Below are 16,847 nucleotides of genomic sequence, written 5' to 3'. Positions count from 1 at the left end.
TTTTTCCAGACAGCTGTAGTGTCGCAATTGTCCAGGCGGGTAGTTGGATCGGCTGCATAAATGATCGAAGCAGAAGTCACGGAATACGTGGACTGATCAACAACAGAGGTTACAAATAGAGAAGTACGAATAAAGTATTCGCTAGCTTGCTAGCTACCCGGGTCCAAGTATGTTTCCAGCCAGCAGGTATCCACTGCAAGGTACAGAACAAAGCATGCTTTCTCAGTTGAAAACTTGTGTGCATGTTTTTAACCAGAGTAGAGAAACAGTAACTAACGTTAGCTACTTTATCTTTATCTCTGCACAGCAAATGTATGTTGCGGTGTTTTGCTACTTAGCAACCTACACAGTTTATGTATTAGTTCGCTATGACAGAGACAATATTAAAAACTCTAGAATAGGAATTGCTGTTGTGCTGACTTAATATAGGCCAAAGTTCATACCGAATGTAGGTCGCTCTTAACCTACTACTGCCCTTGTGCTTTCGGGACATCGTCAATTATGAACAACTCTGCCAGCTGTGCATATGTACACGTGAAGATACATGTGCACACATCTGTGACGAATATTTCTGATAGTGTAGTAACTAGCTAGGGATTTTAGCCAGCTAGCTACCTAATGCCAGATACTACTATCTAACATATGTGCAGCACCTAACGTCACCTCCCTGTGTTGACGTTACGGCTTAACAGTACGGATTTCTGAATCTCTCGTCTTTCGTTTTCTTTGCCATTTTCCTCACATTAAAACCTGTGGCTAAATGTAACTAGCGAACTGCCGAATCCTGTCTTCAGTAGTTATGTTCATTGTTGTGTGTTGACAGCGTGTATGTTTACATTTTCATAAGAGTTGATGTATAGGTATGTCCGAATTGTTTTCCACGGCAATGGATGCTGATATATTGCATGCAATATGAAGCTGCTGTTAAAATAACCCCAATTAGAATGGAACTTCCGGTCTCGTTTCCTGGTTAGTTTGGCTTCAATATTCCCGGCTTTCACTGCAAACTCTTTTTGTGCAGTACGAACATGCGTCCGGGCTCTGAAGGCCCTGCACAGAGATCAGTTACCGAATATACCGAGGTGGTGCTCCACGGCCGCGCCTGTGCCGCGCATTACGTCGCACTACACTGTCTACCCCAGGGAGAAGGACCCGCGATGGGAAGGTGGGGTACTGTCCAGCACCGCTGTATATTTCCGCGGCACATGCAGTTAGGTCCGGAAATATTTGGACAGTGACATAATTTTGGCCCTGTACGCTACCACAATGGATTTGAAATTAAATAATCGAGATGCAATTGAAGTGCAGACTTTCAGCTTTAATTTGAGGGTATTTACATCAAAATTGAAGGAAGGGTTTAGGAATTGCAACAATTTTCATACATAGTCCCCTCATTTCAAGGGACCTAAAGTAATTGGACAAATTAATATAATCATAAATAAAATGTTCATTCTTAATACTTTGTTGAGAATCCTTTGCAGGCGATGACTGCCTGAAGTCTGGAACCCATGGACATCACCAAATGTTGGGTTTCCTCCTTTGTGATGCTTTGCCAGGCCTTGACTGCAGCTGTCTTCAGTTGTTGTTTGTTTGCAGGTCTTTCTGCCTTAAGTTTTGTCTTAAGCAAGTGGAATGCATGTACAATCGGATTGAGATCAGGTGATTGACTCGGCCATTGTAGAATATTCCACTTCTTTACCTTGAAAAACTCCTGGGTTGCTTTCGCAGTATGTTTTGGGTCATTGTCCATCTGTACTGTGAAGCGCCGTCCAATCAACTTTGCTGAATTTGGCTGAATGTGAGCAGACAGAATGTTCCTATAGACTTCAGAATTCATGCAACTGCTTCCGTCTTCTGTCATATCATCAATAAACACTAGTGACCCAGTGCCATTGGAAGCCATGCATGCCCATGCCATCACACTGCCTCCACCATGTTTTACAGATGATGTGGTGTGCTTTGGATCATGAGCCGTTCCAAGCCTTCTCCATACTTTTCTCTTCCCATCATTCTGGTACAGGTTGATCTTAGTTTCATCTGTCCAAAGAATGCTGTTCCAGAACTGGGCTGGCTTTTTTAGATGTGTTCTGGCAAACTCTAATCAGGCCTTTCTATTCTTGTGGCTTATGAATGGTTTGCAAATGGTTTGCACCTTGTGGTGAACCCTCTGTATTTGCTCTCGTGAAATCTTCTCTTTATGGTAGACTTGGATAATGATACGCCTACTTCCTGGAGAGTCTTCTTCACTTCACTAGATGTTGTGAAAGGGTTCTTCTTTACCATGGAAAGGATCCTGCGATCATCAACCGCTGTTGTCTTCCGTGGACGTCCGGGCCTTTTTGTGTTGCCGAGTTCACCAGTGCGTTCCTTTTTTCTCAGAATGTACCAAACTGTTGATTTGGCCACTCCTGATGTTTCTGCTATCTCTCTGATGGATTTTTTCTTTTTTCGCAGCCTAAGGATGGCCTGTTTCACTTGCATTAAGAGCTCCTTTGACCGCATGTTGTGGATTCACAGCAACAGCTTCCAAATGAAAATGCCACACCTGAAATCAACTCTAGACCTTTTACCTGCTTAATTGATGATGAAATAACAAGGGAATAGCCCACACCTGCTCATGAAACAGCTTTTGAGTCAATTGTCCAATTACTTTAGGTCCCTTGAAATGAGGGGACTATGTATGAAAATTGCTGCAATTCCTAAACCCTTCCTCCAATTTTGATGTAAATACCCTCAAATTAAAGCTAAAAGTCTGCACTTCAATTGCATCTCGATTATTTAATTTCAAATCCATTGTGGTAGCGTACAGGGCCAAAATTATGAAAATTGTGTCACTGTCCAAATATTTCCGTACCTAACTGTACATGTCTCTATTCACTTGTCTTACTAAATTAAAATGTTTTTTTTTCTGTTTGCAAATAATACTATAGACTACTGTTTCATGGAACTGAAGGTTGGTTCTAAGTTCTAATAAAGCCATACCCAGGTGAGTTGAAAGTTTTTGGTTTGGATTGGTTTGGTTTGTATTATTATTATTTGTGCAGGAGTGGAGATGGAGAGGTTTGCAGATGAAGCGGATGTGGTGATTGTGGGAGGTGGCCCGGCAGGCCTGTCAGCCGCCATCCGACTGAAGCAGCTGGCCAACGAGCACGAGAAGGAGCTACGCGTGTGCCTGGTAGAGAAGGCCTCCCAGATCGGTGCTCACACCTTGTCGGGTGCTTGCTTGGAGCCCAGCGCCCTCAACGAGCTTTTCCCTGACTGGAAAGAGAGAGGAGTGAGTGTTTTCTTCCCAAAAACACTGATAAATCAAGCCTGACATTCTCTTTTCAGTTTGAGATTACCTGCATTTTCCCTGTTCATATGTGAGATTGCAGTTTCTTAGTGCTTTAACATATGCATCACTATTCATTTTCACACAAGGCGCTTGTCCAAGGTTGAGCTAGTTGGCATTGTGTGTTTACTGACGGCATATGAATTAAAGTCATTAAAATGGAAATGTGTAGTTATTTTGTTTTCTGGCTGCACAAACGGAATGGTGTTCATTTAGATTCAACATTTACTTGCTGAAAGGGGAACCTGACTCTTATTCTCTTTTACTGAGATTATTCTCTTTTACTGTTTTTAGGCACCTCTTAATACGCCAGTTACAGAAGATGTATTTGGAATTTTAACAAAAAAGTACAGAATTCCAATCCCAATTCTACCAGGTGAGTGGTGACACAGTAATCCTTTATAGTATTTCCTTAAGGTAGTACGTCAAAAGTTCAGCCAACTTTTACAACTTGTAAAGCGATGCATCTCATTAGTTTAGACTAACAGTTGAATTGCTAGGTTCTATGCAGCGTGCATCGCGCCTGCGTATGTATGTGGGCTCTGGGTTGGTACCCTGAATGGGAAAAACTTACTGCTCTACTTCATCTCCAGTTTCTTTACTGTTAACGATTACATTTATTTGGCAGAAGCTTTTATCCAAAGTGGAGTCAAATAGCTGCAGAACATAGGTCAGACACGGTGTAATACTTGTAAAGTATCAGTTATCCATTAACCATGAACATGAAGTCGCGAGGGATATGTTCAAGTATAACATCAAGATGGTCATATACTGCTGACTGTATCACAGATTGCCCTGGCTAATGGTCCCTATTGACAAAATAATGTGCCGCGATATGATATGAGGTGAATAACCTTTGTAACTAGTGATATGATGTGCTTCAGGTCTTCCGATGAATAACCACGGTAACTACATTGTTCGGCTTGGCCATTTTGTCCAATGGTTGGGGGAGCAGGCAGAGGAGCTGGGAGTGGAGATATATCCTGGATATGCTGCTGCGGAGGTAATGAGCACTCTCATTGAGCACATTATTCCAGGTTTCTGGTTATAAGAACTCTCTGGAGCCTTGTGGGTACATTCACTGCTCGTGTCAGAAGGTTGGAACTCGGATAAAAGGGCAACATAATTAGCGTCAATCTGACCATGTTCATGTATGTTCGTGTAGCAGGGTTAGCTCGGCTAGGCCACTTGGAAAGCAAAGGCTTGTAGCAGCTAACCGTGACAATTGGCTACAGGCAATTTTGTCTTTAGCTGACTGGTAATGCGTTCGTCCAACAAATAAAGAGGACTGGGGTTCAAATCCCACCTTGGACTTTAGCAGTCTCTCTCTCATTACACTCGGAATAATGGGTGTCACCAAAAAAAACACAATGTTAAACTTTGATGCATTGTTCAGCTGTGATGCTTTTGTCGTCATCTTGGAAACTCAGTCTACTGGGAGGTGTCCAAGATTCGAAACTCAATCTACTGGGAGGTGTCCAAGATTCCAACTCCAGAAACTGACTTCATGATCACATTGGTGATGTCATTTGTACCCATGAACTGTGCTGATTCTTGCATTTCATATTTTTCTTGTTGCCTCTGTCTGTTCTCAAGGTATTGTTTCATGAAGATGGAAGTGTTAAGGGGATTGCGACAAATGATGTGGGAATAGCTAAGGATGGTTCTCCTAAAGTAAGCTTTTGCAAATAATTGTTGAGATTCCATCTGTGAAATAATTCAGTCGAATTATCATGAACTTATTGCATGATGATTTGTTATTTCTTGGTCCAAAAGTGTACTTATACATTCAGCTGTCTCTAGCTTTCACAGTGTAATTAACTGACAAAATAGGAAATAATGAATGTCATACACTTATATCCATTAAATATTTTTTAACTTATGTTTTGATTATATTTTGATTTTACATGTTACTCAGTGGCGGCACGGATGGTGCAGTGGGTAGCACTGCCGCCTCACAGCAAGGAGGTCCTGGGTTCGAATCCCCGTCGGCCGGGGCCTCTCTGTGCGGAGTTTGCATGTTCTCCCTGTGTCTGCGTGGGTTTCCTCCGGGTACTCCGGTTTCCTCCCACAGTCCAAAGACATGCACGTTAGGCTGATTGGAGAGTCTAAATTGCCCGTAGGTATGAGTGTGTGAGTGAATGGTGTGTGTGCCCTGCGATAGACTGGCGACCTGTCCAGGGTGTATTCCTGCCTTTCGCCCAATGTATGCTGGGATAGGCTCCAGCCCCCCTGCGACCCTGATCAGGATAAGCGGGTTCAGATAATGGATGGATGGATGGATGTTACTCAGTTTATATTTCTTAGTCCAAATTTGTTATAAATAAACATATTTTCAGTTTACATTAGCTCTGCAATTAACGTCCCAAAACATCTTTGTTTTTGTTGACTTGCAGGATATATTTGAGAGAGGTATGGAGCTTCATGCTAAGGTAACTCTCTTTGGTGAAGGCTGCCATGGGCACTTAGCAAAGCAACTCTACAAGCACTACAACCTGCGAGAGCACTGTCAACCTCAGACTTATGCCATTGGGCTAAAAGAGGTATGTATCATTGATCTCATTTAATATTAGTCCACAAATCTCTCTCTCGTGAACTGTATGTCTGACATCTAATATCTGTGCTGCATAGCATTATCCTGCTTAATGAATGCATTGCATTGTATTATATGTATTATATAATATATGAATTGTTTTGTAGGTGTGGGTCATTGATGAAAAGAAATGGAGACCAGGCAGAGTTGAACACTCAGTCGGGTGGCCTCTGGACAGAAACACTTATGGCGGGTCTTTCCTGTATCATTTAAATGAAGGGGAACCATTGGTGGCCTTAGGATTTGTGGTGAGTCTCATGATGTCATTCACTATGCTGGCCCTTCTTGCCCAGAGTCCTGTTAGGTAAAAATGGTAACAGGAGCTATATTGCTAACTTCTAGCTATATTGAGAAATGAACCCAAGGTAGTGACTTTTGCTGCTTCACATGGAAGGTGTAAATGTAGAGAAAGTTATTGAACAGAAGTTGGGCTCATGTGAAGAAGACTTGGATCAAAACTGTGTTGAATGGCTATGGTAGGTAGGTTTGGACTATCAGAACCCCTACTTGAATACTGTGTTGAATGGCTTTGCCAGGTGGGCTTGGACTATCAGAACCCCTACCTGAGCCCCTTCAGAGAGTTCCAGCGCTGGAAGCACCACCCTTCTGTGGCCCCAACCCTGGAGGGTGGAAACAGGATAGCTTACGGAGCCAGAGCCCTGAACGAAGGCGGATATCAGGTAGGCTTCACCACGACTGCTGCAGACCCCCTCATACGAATCCCACATCTCCCATCAGAGGATGATGTTTTGTTTCCGTCCGTCAGTCCCTGCCGAAGCTGACCTTTCCCGGAGGCCTGCTGATGGGCTGCAGTCCTGGGTTCATGAACGTTCCGAAGATCAAAGGCACACACACGGCCATGAAGAGCGGAATTCTGGCGGCCGAAGCGGTCTTCAGCAAGATCACCGATGAGGACCTGCAGTCTGAGACCGCCGGTAAATATGAGACTGGAGCCCAAGAGCATATCTCTTTATTTAGGGTCTTCTTTAACGCTTTAAAGAAACATCGCCACACCTGATGTTCCAGTTTAGCAATGCCTCCAATAAACACTTAAACGTCATTGCAATTAAAATAATTTCTCTCGAGTTGTGTAGACATTGCTGAAGACGTCTGTTAAAATTCATGAATTTTACTTTGCCGCTTTTCATTTTTATTTGATAATAATTAAAGAGTGCACTTCTGTGATGACTATATTAATAGAGATCACTTTTTATTTTCTTGCATCCAATGGAAATGATTGAACCCCTTACTGAAATGGAGCCTTGTGTAATTCCATAATCCATGTGGAATTAATTCCTCAGTTTTAATAAGACAAATACGGCACTCTTGATGGTGTTAATCAAAAATGATGAAACTTCAATTAACCTCCTCCTCCTCCTCCTCCCACGCACTTCTGCTCCCAAACACCCACATACCTGTAAGCACGCACAATTCTGTAGGCATAAATCTGGAAGCCTAAGTGTACGGACCTAATGTTTCTTCCGACAGGCGTTCATGTTCATGAATATGAAGAGAACTTGAGAAAATCTTGGATTTGGAAAGAGCTGTATGCAGTGAGGAACATCCGGCCTTCTTTTCATAACTATTTTGGGCTTTACGGGGGAATGGTGTACACCGGCATATTTTACTGGATGTTCAGAGGGAAAGAGCCCTGGACCTTGAAACATGCAGGTACGTGTTGTATTTATTTAGCACATTTATTTCATACCTCAAAATGGCACTTAGCAGCCCGAGCTCATACACTTAGTGTACCATTTTATTCGGTATTTATTAGGTATTTTGTGGATTTCTGCTAATGTAGGCCATCCGCTTCAAGGTTAATGTGTTGTGTGTTCAGAGATGCACACCACTGTTGTAATGTACGGTTGTTTGAGTTACTGGTGCCTTCCTGTCAGCTTGAACCAGTCTGACCTCTTGTTAACAAGGCATTTTCACCTACAGAACTGCAGCTTATTGGATGTTTTTTGCACAATTCTCTGTAAACTCTAGGGACTGTTGTGTGTGAAGAGATCAGCAGTTTCTGAGATACCCAACCACCCAATCAGGCACCAATCATCACTTGGATCACATTTCTTCCCCATTTTGGTGGTCTAAACAACAACTGAACCTCTTGACCATGTCTGCATGCGTTCATGCATTGACTTGCAGCCCCCTGATTGGGTGACTAGATATTTACATTAGCAAGCTGGTGTACAGGCCTACTTTAATAAAACATTCTTTGTGTAACAATTTGGTCATTCGGTCATTGTGCAACAGCATAACTGGTCAGTGTTTAGTATACACGATACACTAACCCCTAATGGTATCTGTTGTTTTGACTGCAGGTAGGGACTCTGCTCAGCTGAAACCAGCGAAGGACTGCACCCCGATCGAGTATCCTAAGCCAGACAGCAAGCTCAGCTTCGACCTGCTCTCTTCCGTGGCCCTGAGCGGGACCAATCACGAGCACGACCAACCCCCGCACCTCACCCTCATGAACGACAGTGTGCCCGTCGCCCAGAACCTGGCCATTTATGACGGACCCGAGCAGAGGTTCTGTCCCGCAGGTACCAGTCACCTCAGTTTGGGTCAAGTGAGAAATATGACGCTTATTATATTACATATCCTCATTTAACCCAGTCATGAGGAAATGTTGTATGTATGAAGGGGTATTTACTTATTTAGATTTTAATTTAAAATTTTAAGCACTACAAATCATAGTCATGACATTCATTAATGTTTGTGCCAGTAGGCATAGCTGGGAAAAAGAAATGCTGCTTGATGTATACATAGTACTTGTGTAGTCTTTATACAGTATAGTGCTTATTACAAATCCTTCAAGTAAATCTGACAAAAAAAAAAAAAGCTGCTTTCCAGAAAGATAATTTTCTTTGTTACATGACTATATGTGCCCAAGTATTCATCTTAATTGAAAGGGCAACTAGTAAGCATTATTAGCCAGACTAGTCATTAATGTACACAATGGCATTGAAATGACTGAAGCTTAGATTTATTTTATTTTTTTCCACTTTTCCTCCTCCTAGGAGTGTACGAGTTTGTTCCTCTCGAGTCCGGGGAGGGCATGAGACTGCAGATCAATGCGCAGAACTGTGTTCACTGCAAGACCTGCGACATCAAGGACCCCAGCCAGAACATTAACTGGGTGGTACCAGAGGGCAGCGGGGGACCAGCGTACAACGGCATGTGATATCAGAGGTGTCCGTGGGCACATACGTGGCAGTGTTTAATGGTACAAATCCGTCTTCAAGTTCACCACGTGCCTACTGAATTTAACTGTGTGAGAACGCATTGAACGCACAATCAGAGACTCGATTTAAACCAATGAAATGTAATAATGAGAAGTTATCCATCTGCTATATGTAGGACAATATAGTTGAAAAACAAATTTAACAGTTATTTTTATATGGCACACAAGATAAGCTGTAAGTAGGTAACTGGCCTTGGTTGGCAGGCATTGGGGTGTCCCAGCCAATCTTGCCTTGAATTTGAGATCTCTTGAAGTTTGTACCTCATGGGTCAATGTTTATTTGTGGACTGTTGCGGGCACAAGTATCTGTACAGCTGTGTTTTATTTATATACAGAATGGTAAAGTACTGTGTGCCAGGACATTAAACTAAGGTGATGTCTTTTAAAATAAACATTTAAAACAATGGCATCCCCTGCAGTGCATTCTCTCTTCTGAGCAAAAGCATTTATTGAATAGAAACACATTTATATGGACCCAGAGTGAATTCAAATGCAATTCCTATAACATTTTCAGTCAGTGGATCACTACTATACATTGATGGAAATATAGTCTATCAATGTATTGCGCTATGTAGCAATGCAACAGTTCTTTTAGTAATGGTGTATGTTTTTATGTTGGCTGTAGGTTTTTGTACAGCAAGTCATTTCTGTGAAAACAGGCTTTGAGGTGTGCCAGTATATTGAGGCGTTTCAATGATCATATCTGCTGATGTAGAAAAACAATTGAATTGGTCTAAAACTAACTTAACTTAAATCTAACCATTTGCATTATAATATAATATATACTTTTTAGGGAGTACTGTGCTAATGTGTTGAAGTCTCCAAATAAAAGATAAAAGATTGTTATTACTTTTGGCCAAATGTCACCTGGTCTGTGTATGCTTACTTGAACATTTCCATTCAATTTGAATAATTTGTCGACACGAGGGATCAAGTATGTCTTTATTGGTAACTATGTATTCTTCTACAATAATGAAGCTGAAAAGTTTTGACTACACGATTCAATAAGGACAACATCACTGTTAGGCGTGGAAAATGTCTATAATTCGTATTCAAGTTTTTCTTTAAAAATGGGAATTAGGCCCAAAAAGCAGTAGTCATTAAATATTGAATTCTGTCTTCCAGACACTTGTTGCTAGAAAACCCACACCTATAATTCCACCTGTCCTTTCTATTTATTGGGCTAACTGATTAGTTTTAAAGTGACATACTGTGCAGAAATTCTAATTGCAACCTGAGCATTTTGTACACTGAGCTCAGCAGCTGCCTGCTTTATTAGGCTACCACCCAATGTAGCTGTCAAAAGGTAGCACACTGTCATAATGATTCAGATCATACCAGCTTTAGTCCGGAAGTTAAACTGACCACTCTTACACACAGTGACCACGACCAATTGTAACTGAAACGTGTTGAAATTTCTTCAGCATTTAGTGCAGATATTTGGCCTTTCTGTTTATTGGTGCTTAATGCATACAGGCTTGTGTATCAGCTGCTAGCAGCACACCAGGCCTTTTGGTAACAATGTTATGTTCTGTTCTTCTGAAACACAACCTCTTCGCTGTATTCATGCAGGTATTTGCAGGTATATGCTTTGAACAGAGACATATGAGTCATCCAATGAGTCTACATCCTGTCATACAAATGAAGGAATTAATGTGTGTGACAGAAACTAGATTAGTTTCTGATTTGACTCTCATTAGTGAATTGATGCCTTAAGTATCACCCCTTTTCTTAACACAAGTTTGAGAGTTACGTACCCGAAATAAAATGGCAACTATTCTTGAACCCTTTTGACTACAGGCACAATCCTGGTGTCTTCTGAAAGGTTACCTTTTGCGGTTTGATTTCCAAGTGTCAGAATTACTCTATTACTAAAAGTGGAAGCACAGTGGAAGTGGAAGATTTCTTTCTTGCAGAAATGATTTTATTTTTGAGTGTATACAGATTATTTTGACAGTGCCTGGCGTGCTTAGAAACACAATGGAGCCACAGCCAAAACACTGGACAAATCTGATGACAGTATGACCAAAAATGAGCATTCTGTTTCACATAAATTATTTACTTAACATCTTAAATACACAGTATGAAAATAAGGAAAACAATAAATACCAGTGAAACACTGAACATGCTAAAATACATATGTTTTTATCTGAAAGATAACTGAAAGATTTTATGGCCATTTTCTCCTAGCAGATTGTCGTTCAGAAACTGCGGTACTGATTTATTTCCAGAATATTACTGCCACTCGACTCTGAAGTGTCCTCGCCTTTATTCTGTGGGGAGAAGAAAAGTTTGATTGTGAATGTACTTGGAGTAAATGATGCAGTTAACACAATTGCTTCTTTTACACATTAGTAAAGGAATTTCATATCTGTGGTATGCCCATGTACCCTTAATGTGTCTTTTATTTTGGCAACAAAGACATTTAACGTAACAAAACATGATAACGAGAACAGGGCATTCAGCCCAGCAATGCTCACCTTTTTCCTACCACTAGTATACCTGCTGCTTAGTTGACCTAAAAGCTGTCGTATCTAGCAACCATGATCTTCAAAGGTTTATAGTTTATTAAAAGTTGAGTATATATTTCATAACATTAATGGCCATAATGCATCTATTGCTGATTGTCCTGATTTTATTTTTTTATTATATATTTTTTTACAATATCAGTAGCCACTGATACACTACTTTTATTTTAGAAAAGAATAAGTTTGTTAAAAAGCTTGTGGAAATATTTTTTAATTGTTAATATTCTTCACACCACTCTTTACTATGCCTTGCTAGAATTAGTGGCGTGTTTTGAGTGTGCCACATACGCCCTCTAGAGTTGAAACACACCAACTACAAGCATTTCCTGCAATACCTTCCACTTTCAGCAGATGTCTCTATTTAGCCTTGGCTAAAGTACTGTACAGTTTGTTTAAATTTGACTCGAGCATTAACAATATCCCCTGTTCATTGGAGTACTTTTTCAGAAATTGTGTCATTTTAATCCAGCATTAATTTCTATAGCTAAAATACACAAATCCAAACAGAAATCTAATCAAAGAACTTTCCTCAGTACCAAAACAATTTCCCTAACTTACTACTATGAAATGTAACTGATTTAAACCTGTAGTTTTTAAATGCAGGTGAATTTTAACAAGATATTATATTTTATATCACCATATTAATTACAAGCAGTATTTTCCATGGGGCCAGTTTATGTTTTGCCTCTGCACAAAATGTGACTTTACTGTATCCATAAGGAACTATTGAGATTTCATGTAGCCTTTTGCTTCTGTACTGGCTGATAAATAAATAAACCTTGTATGACCTACCTTGTTGAGAAGGGATTGTTTGTATTGCTCAAGGAAGTATTCACCATTGATGTCGTGGTCCCATGCAAGCCGACCTCGGGCGCCAGCAGACAGTTTGTCTATAATACTGGGAGGCGGTTGCCTACATGATTCAGAGTAAAATAATGGATGTGTGAAAGGGAACACCACTGCATTCAATCCAACATGCAGTATACTTGAAGAACAGTGCTTGACAAACTTTTCCATCATTCACTCTCCTGCAAACCTCTCAACACACTACCTAATTGATGTACATTTTCATATTTAATGTGACTGCATCTTAGGGGTTTCAATAAAAGTACATAAATAGGTCCACAATTGAATTTGTAATTCAGCCAATGTACTATGAATAGCTGATATACTGTAGCTTAGCACAGTTAACTCTTTCAGTTAATTGGTAGTTGCAATGGCAGTATTATTCTGCAAGTTATCGATGCTCTAATGAATCATAATTTGTCACCAAATAAGCTATTTTTAGGATTTATATGTTTATACATTTCATCATGTTCCCACTGTATAAATTAAATCCATCGTAAAATTATATGATTATCTCAATTTAAAGTAGTGTTACAAAGGAAACACAATTAATATTTCTACATTTTTACAACAGCTTACCATGGATTGTGATAGGTGAATATCGTTCTTTCTTCTAAAGCTGAGCGGAATTCTCCCAGCTGAGGAGAAATTGTATTATTCCACATTCAAATAAATCACACACACACACACACACACACACACCCTCAAGTATTATATGATTATATGAACAAGAGAGCATTTCTATAGGGCAATGTTTAGACCCTTAAATGAATTTGCCACTGTGAGAAAATGTTTCAATTAAGTTAGCACCTTTCAATTAGGTTAGCACCTTATCACCATTTCACAACATTAATTTCCATTTTGACTGTTGCACAACATTTCATTCAACTTCATTTTAAAGACCAACCTTAATCTGCATGTTGCTCTCCATGGTCCTTTTGTTCAGAGCCCAGCTATACTGCAGCCCCCATCCCACTGCCCCAACGTAACACTGTTTGGGTTTAGGAGGAGGGGCGCCAGTGGCTGGGCGGCACAAGTAGTTCAGATCTCCTGTCTCGCCCTGAGGCATAGGGCCCTCGCCGATGTACCGAGTGGAGTGGACCGATCTCGGTCTGTAGTCACCGATTCCATCAGGACCTGTAGTCATTAAACACCGTTTTCATTTGGCTTTGTTCTCAATTCTGTAACATAAACACTGAGTGGCCGACAATCGTCCACTACATGTTGCTAGCAGTCCACTGTTATGTTAGCCTACTGTAACTGTAAAAGGCAGAAGTGCAGTCACAACACAAGGATACCTATGTTTGATAATGCTAAAAAAGTAGGCTGCAGGAGCAGCTTCCCCAGGGGCCTATATTCAATTTATTTTCCCAAATGTATGAACTGTATAAAAACATGGTGAAATACACAGTGACCCAGTTGTTGTTCAGACAAAACATCAGAATGGGAAACAGATGTGATCTAAGTGACTTTGATGATGGAATGATTGTTGCTGCCAGACAGGGTGGTTTGAGCATCTCAGAAACTTGTGATCTTTGGGCATTTTCACACGCAAGAGCCCAGAGAATGAAAACCAAAAAAATAATAATAATAATACATCCAGTAAGTGGCAGCAGTGTGTGAACAAAAACAAATTGTTAATAAGAGAAGTCAGAGGAGAATGGTGAGACTGGTTCAAGCAGACAAGAAGGCGACAGTAACATAAATAACCACACACAACAGTGGTATGCCGAAGAGCATCTCTGAATACAAATAAGGGGCTATTTCAGCACAAGATAAATAAGTCCAAAAGTCGACTAAATACCCAATAAAGTGTATATTACGTTGATCTAACCCAGAGATTATGTGATCCGCTAAAGAAATAGCTTATTTGAAGGATGTAAATAGGCCTAGTTAGTTTGTGTGTCTGACCCCGATGTAGAAATTGTGACTAACTGACGTCATGGCGGATCGCTCTCTGATCATTGCTGTAGTATCAATGTCCGACCATCCTTTCACCGTTACACATTTTCTCTCACGGATGAAATGATCTGAGTGAAAGGGGCATCTTAGGCTATTCCTCTGAACAGGTCGCGAGAGACTTTAAACAAATTAAAGTATCTGCATTTACTTGTATGTAATACAAGAGCCTGGATGGTGATAACAAGAATAAAAGCTAGCTAGCTAAAAGTACTTTAGGCTAACTTGACAACACACATTCAGCCTTAAAATTATATTTTAATTCATGTATGTTATATTAATTAAAAATAATTTATGGTAAAACCGAGAACGTGTTTTTATATAGTAAGTAGGCTAAGTACTGTTGTGTAAGCGGCTATGGCGTTTGTATTGATGAACACGTTATCACACACATCAAGCTAGTTAGCTAACGTTACCTCAGCACTCACCACCCAATCCACAATGCCACTTTCTTCAAAACAGTGGCACTGTGTTCTTAGTTGCAGTTAACGTTACCTGTAAAAAGCATTCTTTTCCCAAATGACTGCATATCCCTGCGATCAAGTAACGCATTTTCCGTCATTATAGTATTTCCTTGTTTTATCCCTTTCGATTGTGAGTTAAATACAATGCCAACATTAAGTTAGAAGCTTAAATCCAGATACTGCCGTGTATGGTCATTTGAGCAGTGTGCCGTGACAGTAACCTATTGCTGTCATTTACCGTTGCCATGGTTGCGATTAAAGTTTCATGAATTTAACGAGGTAGGTAGCTAGCCTACGGTTAAGCTGATAAGGTTGTCACTCTAAAACAACTGTAGATCAAGATTTGTTTATACTTTTAATTGTATGTGTTTTACACTAACTTTTGTAATTTACAACTTTAAAAATACAAATAAGTTAAATAAATAGGCTGTAGCCTAAACTAAATTTATTATTTCAACTTAATTGGATTTTGTATAATGTTACAGCTCCACGATCGATCTAAAATTATTTTTAACACACACACACAGCACTATATCCAAGCAACACTGGACCTCGGTGAAACAATATCAACGTTTGACCACCCGCTCATGTCAGGATGCTGGCTTATCAGCGCAAGGTGTTCCCATTGTCAGATGCTATTAGTAGTCTAGCCTAGCTTGCAATGCAAACTTTGCATATAGGATTGTAGACAGTCTAGTCTAAATTAATTTAAAAGTTCGGAGCAGTAGGCTGCATACTTTTTATTTCATTTGCAATTGAACTGTCACTTAAGCACGTGCTATTGTAAACCCCCCAGCATTGTTCATTAAAATGCATTAGAATACTAGCTAAATTAATACAAAATTAACACATTTGTTTTATTGGAACTTTTGGAAGATGTTTTTGAAAACATTTAGTATATGCAATATAAGTTTCAGCTATACCGAGCTATACCAGCCCTGTCAAACTTCAAAGTTACCTAAATTCTTGAGCCATTGCAGTTTCTGTCAGTAGGTGGAGACAAAGACTCTTATCTTGTAGTATTGTCTCATCATCAAATATTGTAAATGGACTCGCCCATAAGCTTCCCACTCTATCAGTCACCATGGTGGTACAAAGCAGCAAGCCGTGGCGACCGCATCGTTATTTTAATTAACAAAAAATGGGCATTCCTTGATCTCTGCAGTCTAATGCATTTAGTAGGTTGCATATCGCATGAATGGAAAACCATACGTCGTTTATTTTTCTTTGCATTTTTAGACGGAGATCTAGAATTTCTTGTAGCCTAAAGCATAATGCAGAAGAATATTTACTATGCCGTGTAACGTTTTTATCCAGCCTTTGAATAAATAAAGGCAGTCATTGTATATAATTATTTTACTGTTATAACTTATTGCTTGGCTTGTCGGTATTTGCCAGAAAGTCCTTATCCGCCCGCAGCTAGAACGAGACGAGAACTTGGTGGATCTCAAGGAACGGTCCTTTAGGATTGTGAACTGAAGAAAATAAACCCCGAGGCTCAACCCTGGCCTCCACTTGGAAAAGTATTGTGCTGAAAACGATAAGGAACTAGATACAACGATAGGGGTCTGTTTCTCTTGTTAATACTGAGGCTGTGGAGGTAGAATTTACGACCGGATCTGTATTTTCTCCAAAGAAGAATGGCGTCCTACGTGGATAATAATTTCAGACAGGCGGTGATGATGGACCCGGCCGAAAGAACGCAACAGGTCTGCAACACAAGTTTCTTCTATTAGTATACCTATAAGTTAACTTTAGCCAGAATGCTGTATTGTATCTTCTTTCTTTCTTTGAAAGTGACAATTTGAATAGAACTGCTGTCAACAGGCCGAGTAATTATTTGCATTGGTGTTTGAGATTTCATGTTCTAGCTCTCTGC

At 40.2% G+C, this 16,847-nt stretch overlaps 3 protein-coding genes across 7 annotated transcripts in view; 2 read left to right on the top strand and 1 right to left on the bottom strand.

Annotated features, from left to right (window-relative positions):
* The first annotated feature begins 18 nt into the window (after window positions 1–18).
* On the top strand, window positions 19–9,580 carry etfdh (electron transfer flavoprotein dehydrogenase). 2 transcript variants are annotated; one of them, XM_061251647.1, is made up of 13 exons: window positions 19–200; window positions 1,022–1,165; window positions 3,045–3,274; window positions 3,626–3,707; window positions 4,216–4,334; window positions 4,928–5,005; window positions 5,728–5,874; window positions 6,032–6,172; window positions 6,461–6,604; window positions 6,691–6,859; window positions 7,413–7,595; window positions 8,249–8,470; window positions 8,948–9,580. In XM_061251647.1, the coding sequence occupies exons 1-13, from the start codon at window positions 170–172 to the stop codon at window positions 9,109–9,111; spliced, it is 1,854 nt and encodes a 617-aa protein (XP_061107631.1). In that variant the 5' UTR covers window positions 19–169; the 3' UTR covers window positions 9,112–9,580. The 2 variants fall into 2 exon arrangements, with proteins under 2 accessions (XP_061107631.1, XP_061107630.1); XM_061251646.1 differs by having other exon boundaries at window positions 7,413–7,599; window positions 8,253–8,470.
* Window positions 9,581–11,372: 1,792 nt separating this feature from the next.
* On the bottom strand, window positions 11,373–15,066 carry LOC133135144 (protein SPMIP2). The gene is made up of 5 exons (XM_061251936.1): window positions 15,000–15,066; window positions 13,453–13,682; window positions 13,125–13,183; window positions 12,492–12,612; window positions 11,373–11,444 (listed from the first exon to the last, which is right to left on the bottom strand). The coding sequence occupies exons 1-5, from the start codon at window positions 15,064–15,066 to the stop codon at window positions 11,373–11,375; spliced, it is 549 nt and encodes a 182-aa protein (XP_061107920.1).
* A 994-nt stretch (window positions 15,067–16,060) lies between these two features.
* Window positions 16,061–16,847, top strand: part of LOC133135026 (rap guanine nucleotide exchange factor 2-like) — a 94,486-nt gene continuing 93,699 nt past the window's right edge. For all 4 annotated transcript variants that reach the window (XM_061251762.1, XM_061251759.1, XM_061251761.1 and 1 more), the window contains exon 1: window positions 16,061–16,677. In XM_061251762.1, coding sequence (XP_061107746.1) covers window positions 16,609–16,677 — 69 coding nt within the window. In that variant the 5' untranslated portion in view covers window positions 16,061–16,608. The remainder of the gene's footprint in view (window positions 16,678–16,847) is intronic.

Source organism: Conger conger, chromosome 8 (genome assembly GCF_963514075.1).
Source record: "Conger conger chromosome 8, fConCon1.1, whole genome shotgun sequence".
Lineage (NCBI taxonomy): Eukaryota > Metazoa > Chordata > Actinopteri > Anguilliformes > Congridae > Conger > Conger conger.
The sequence above is the reverse complement of the archived record's forward strand: the minus strand, read 5'-3'. Positions and strand labels throughout refer to the sequence as shown.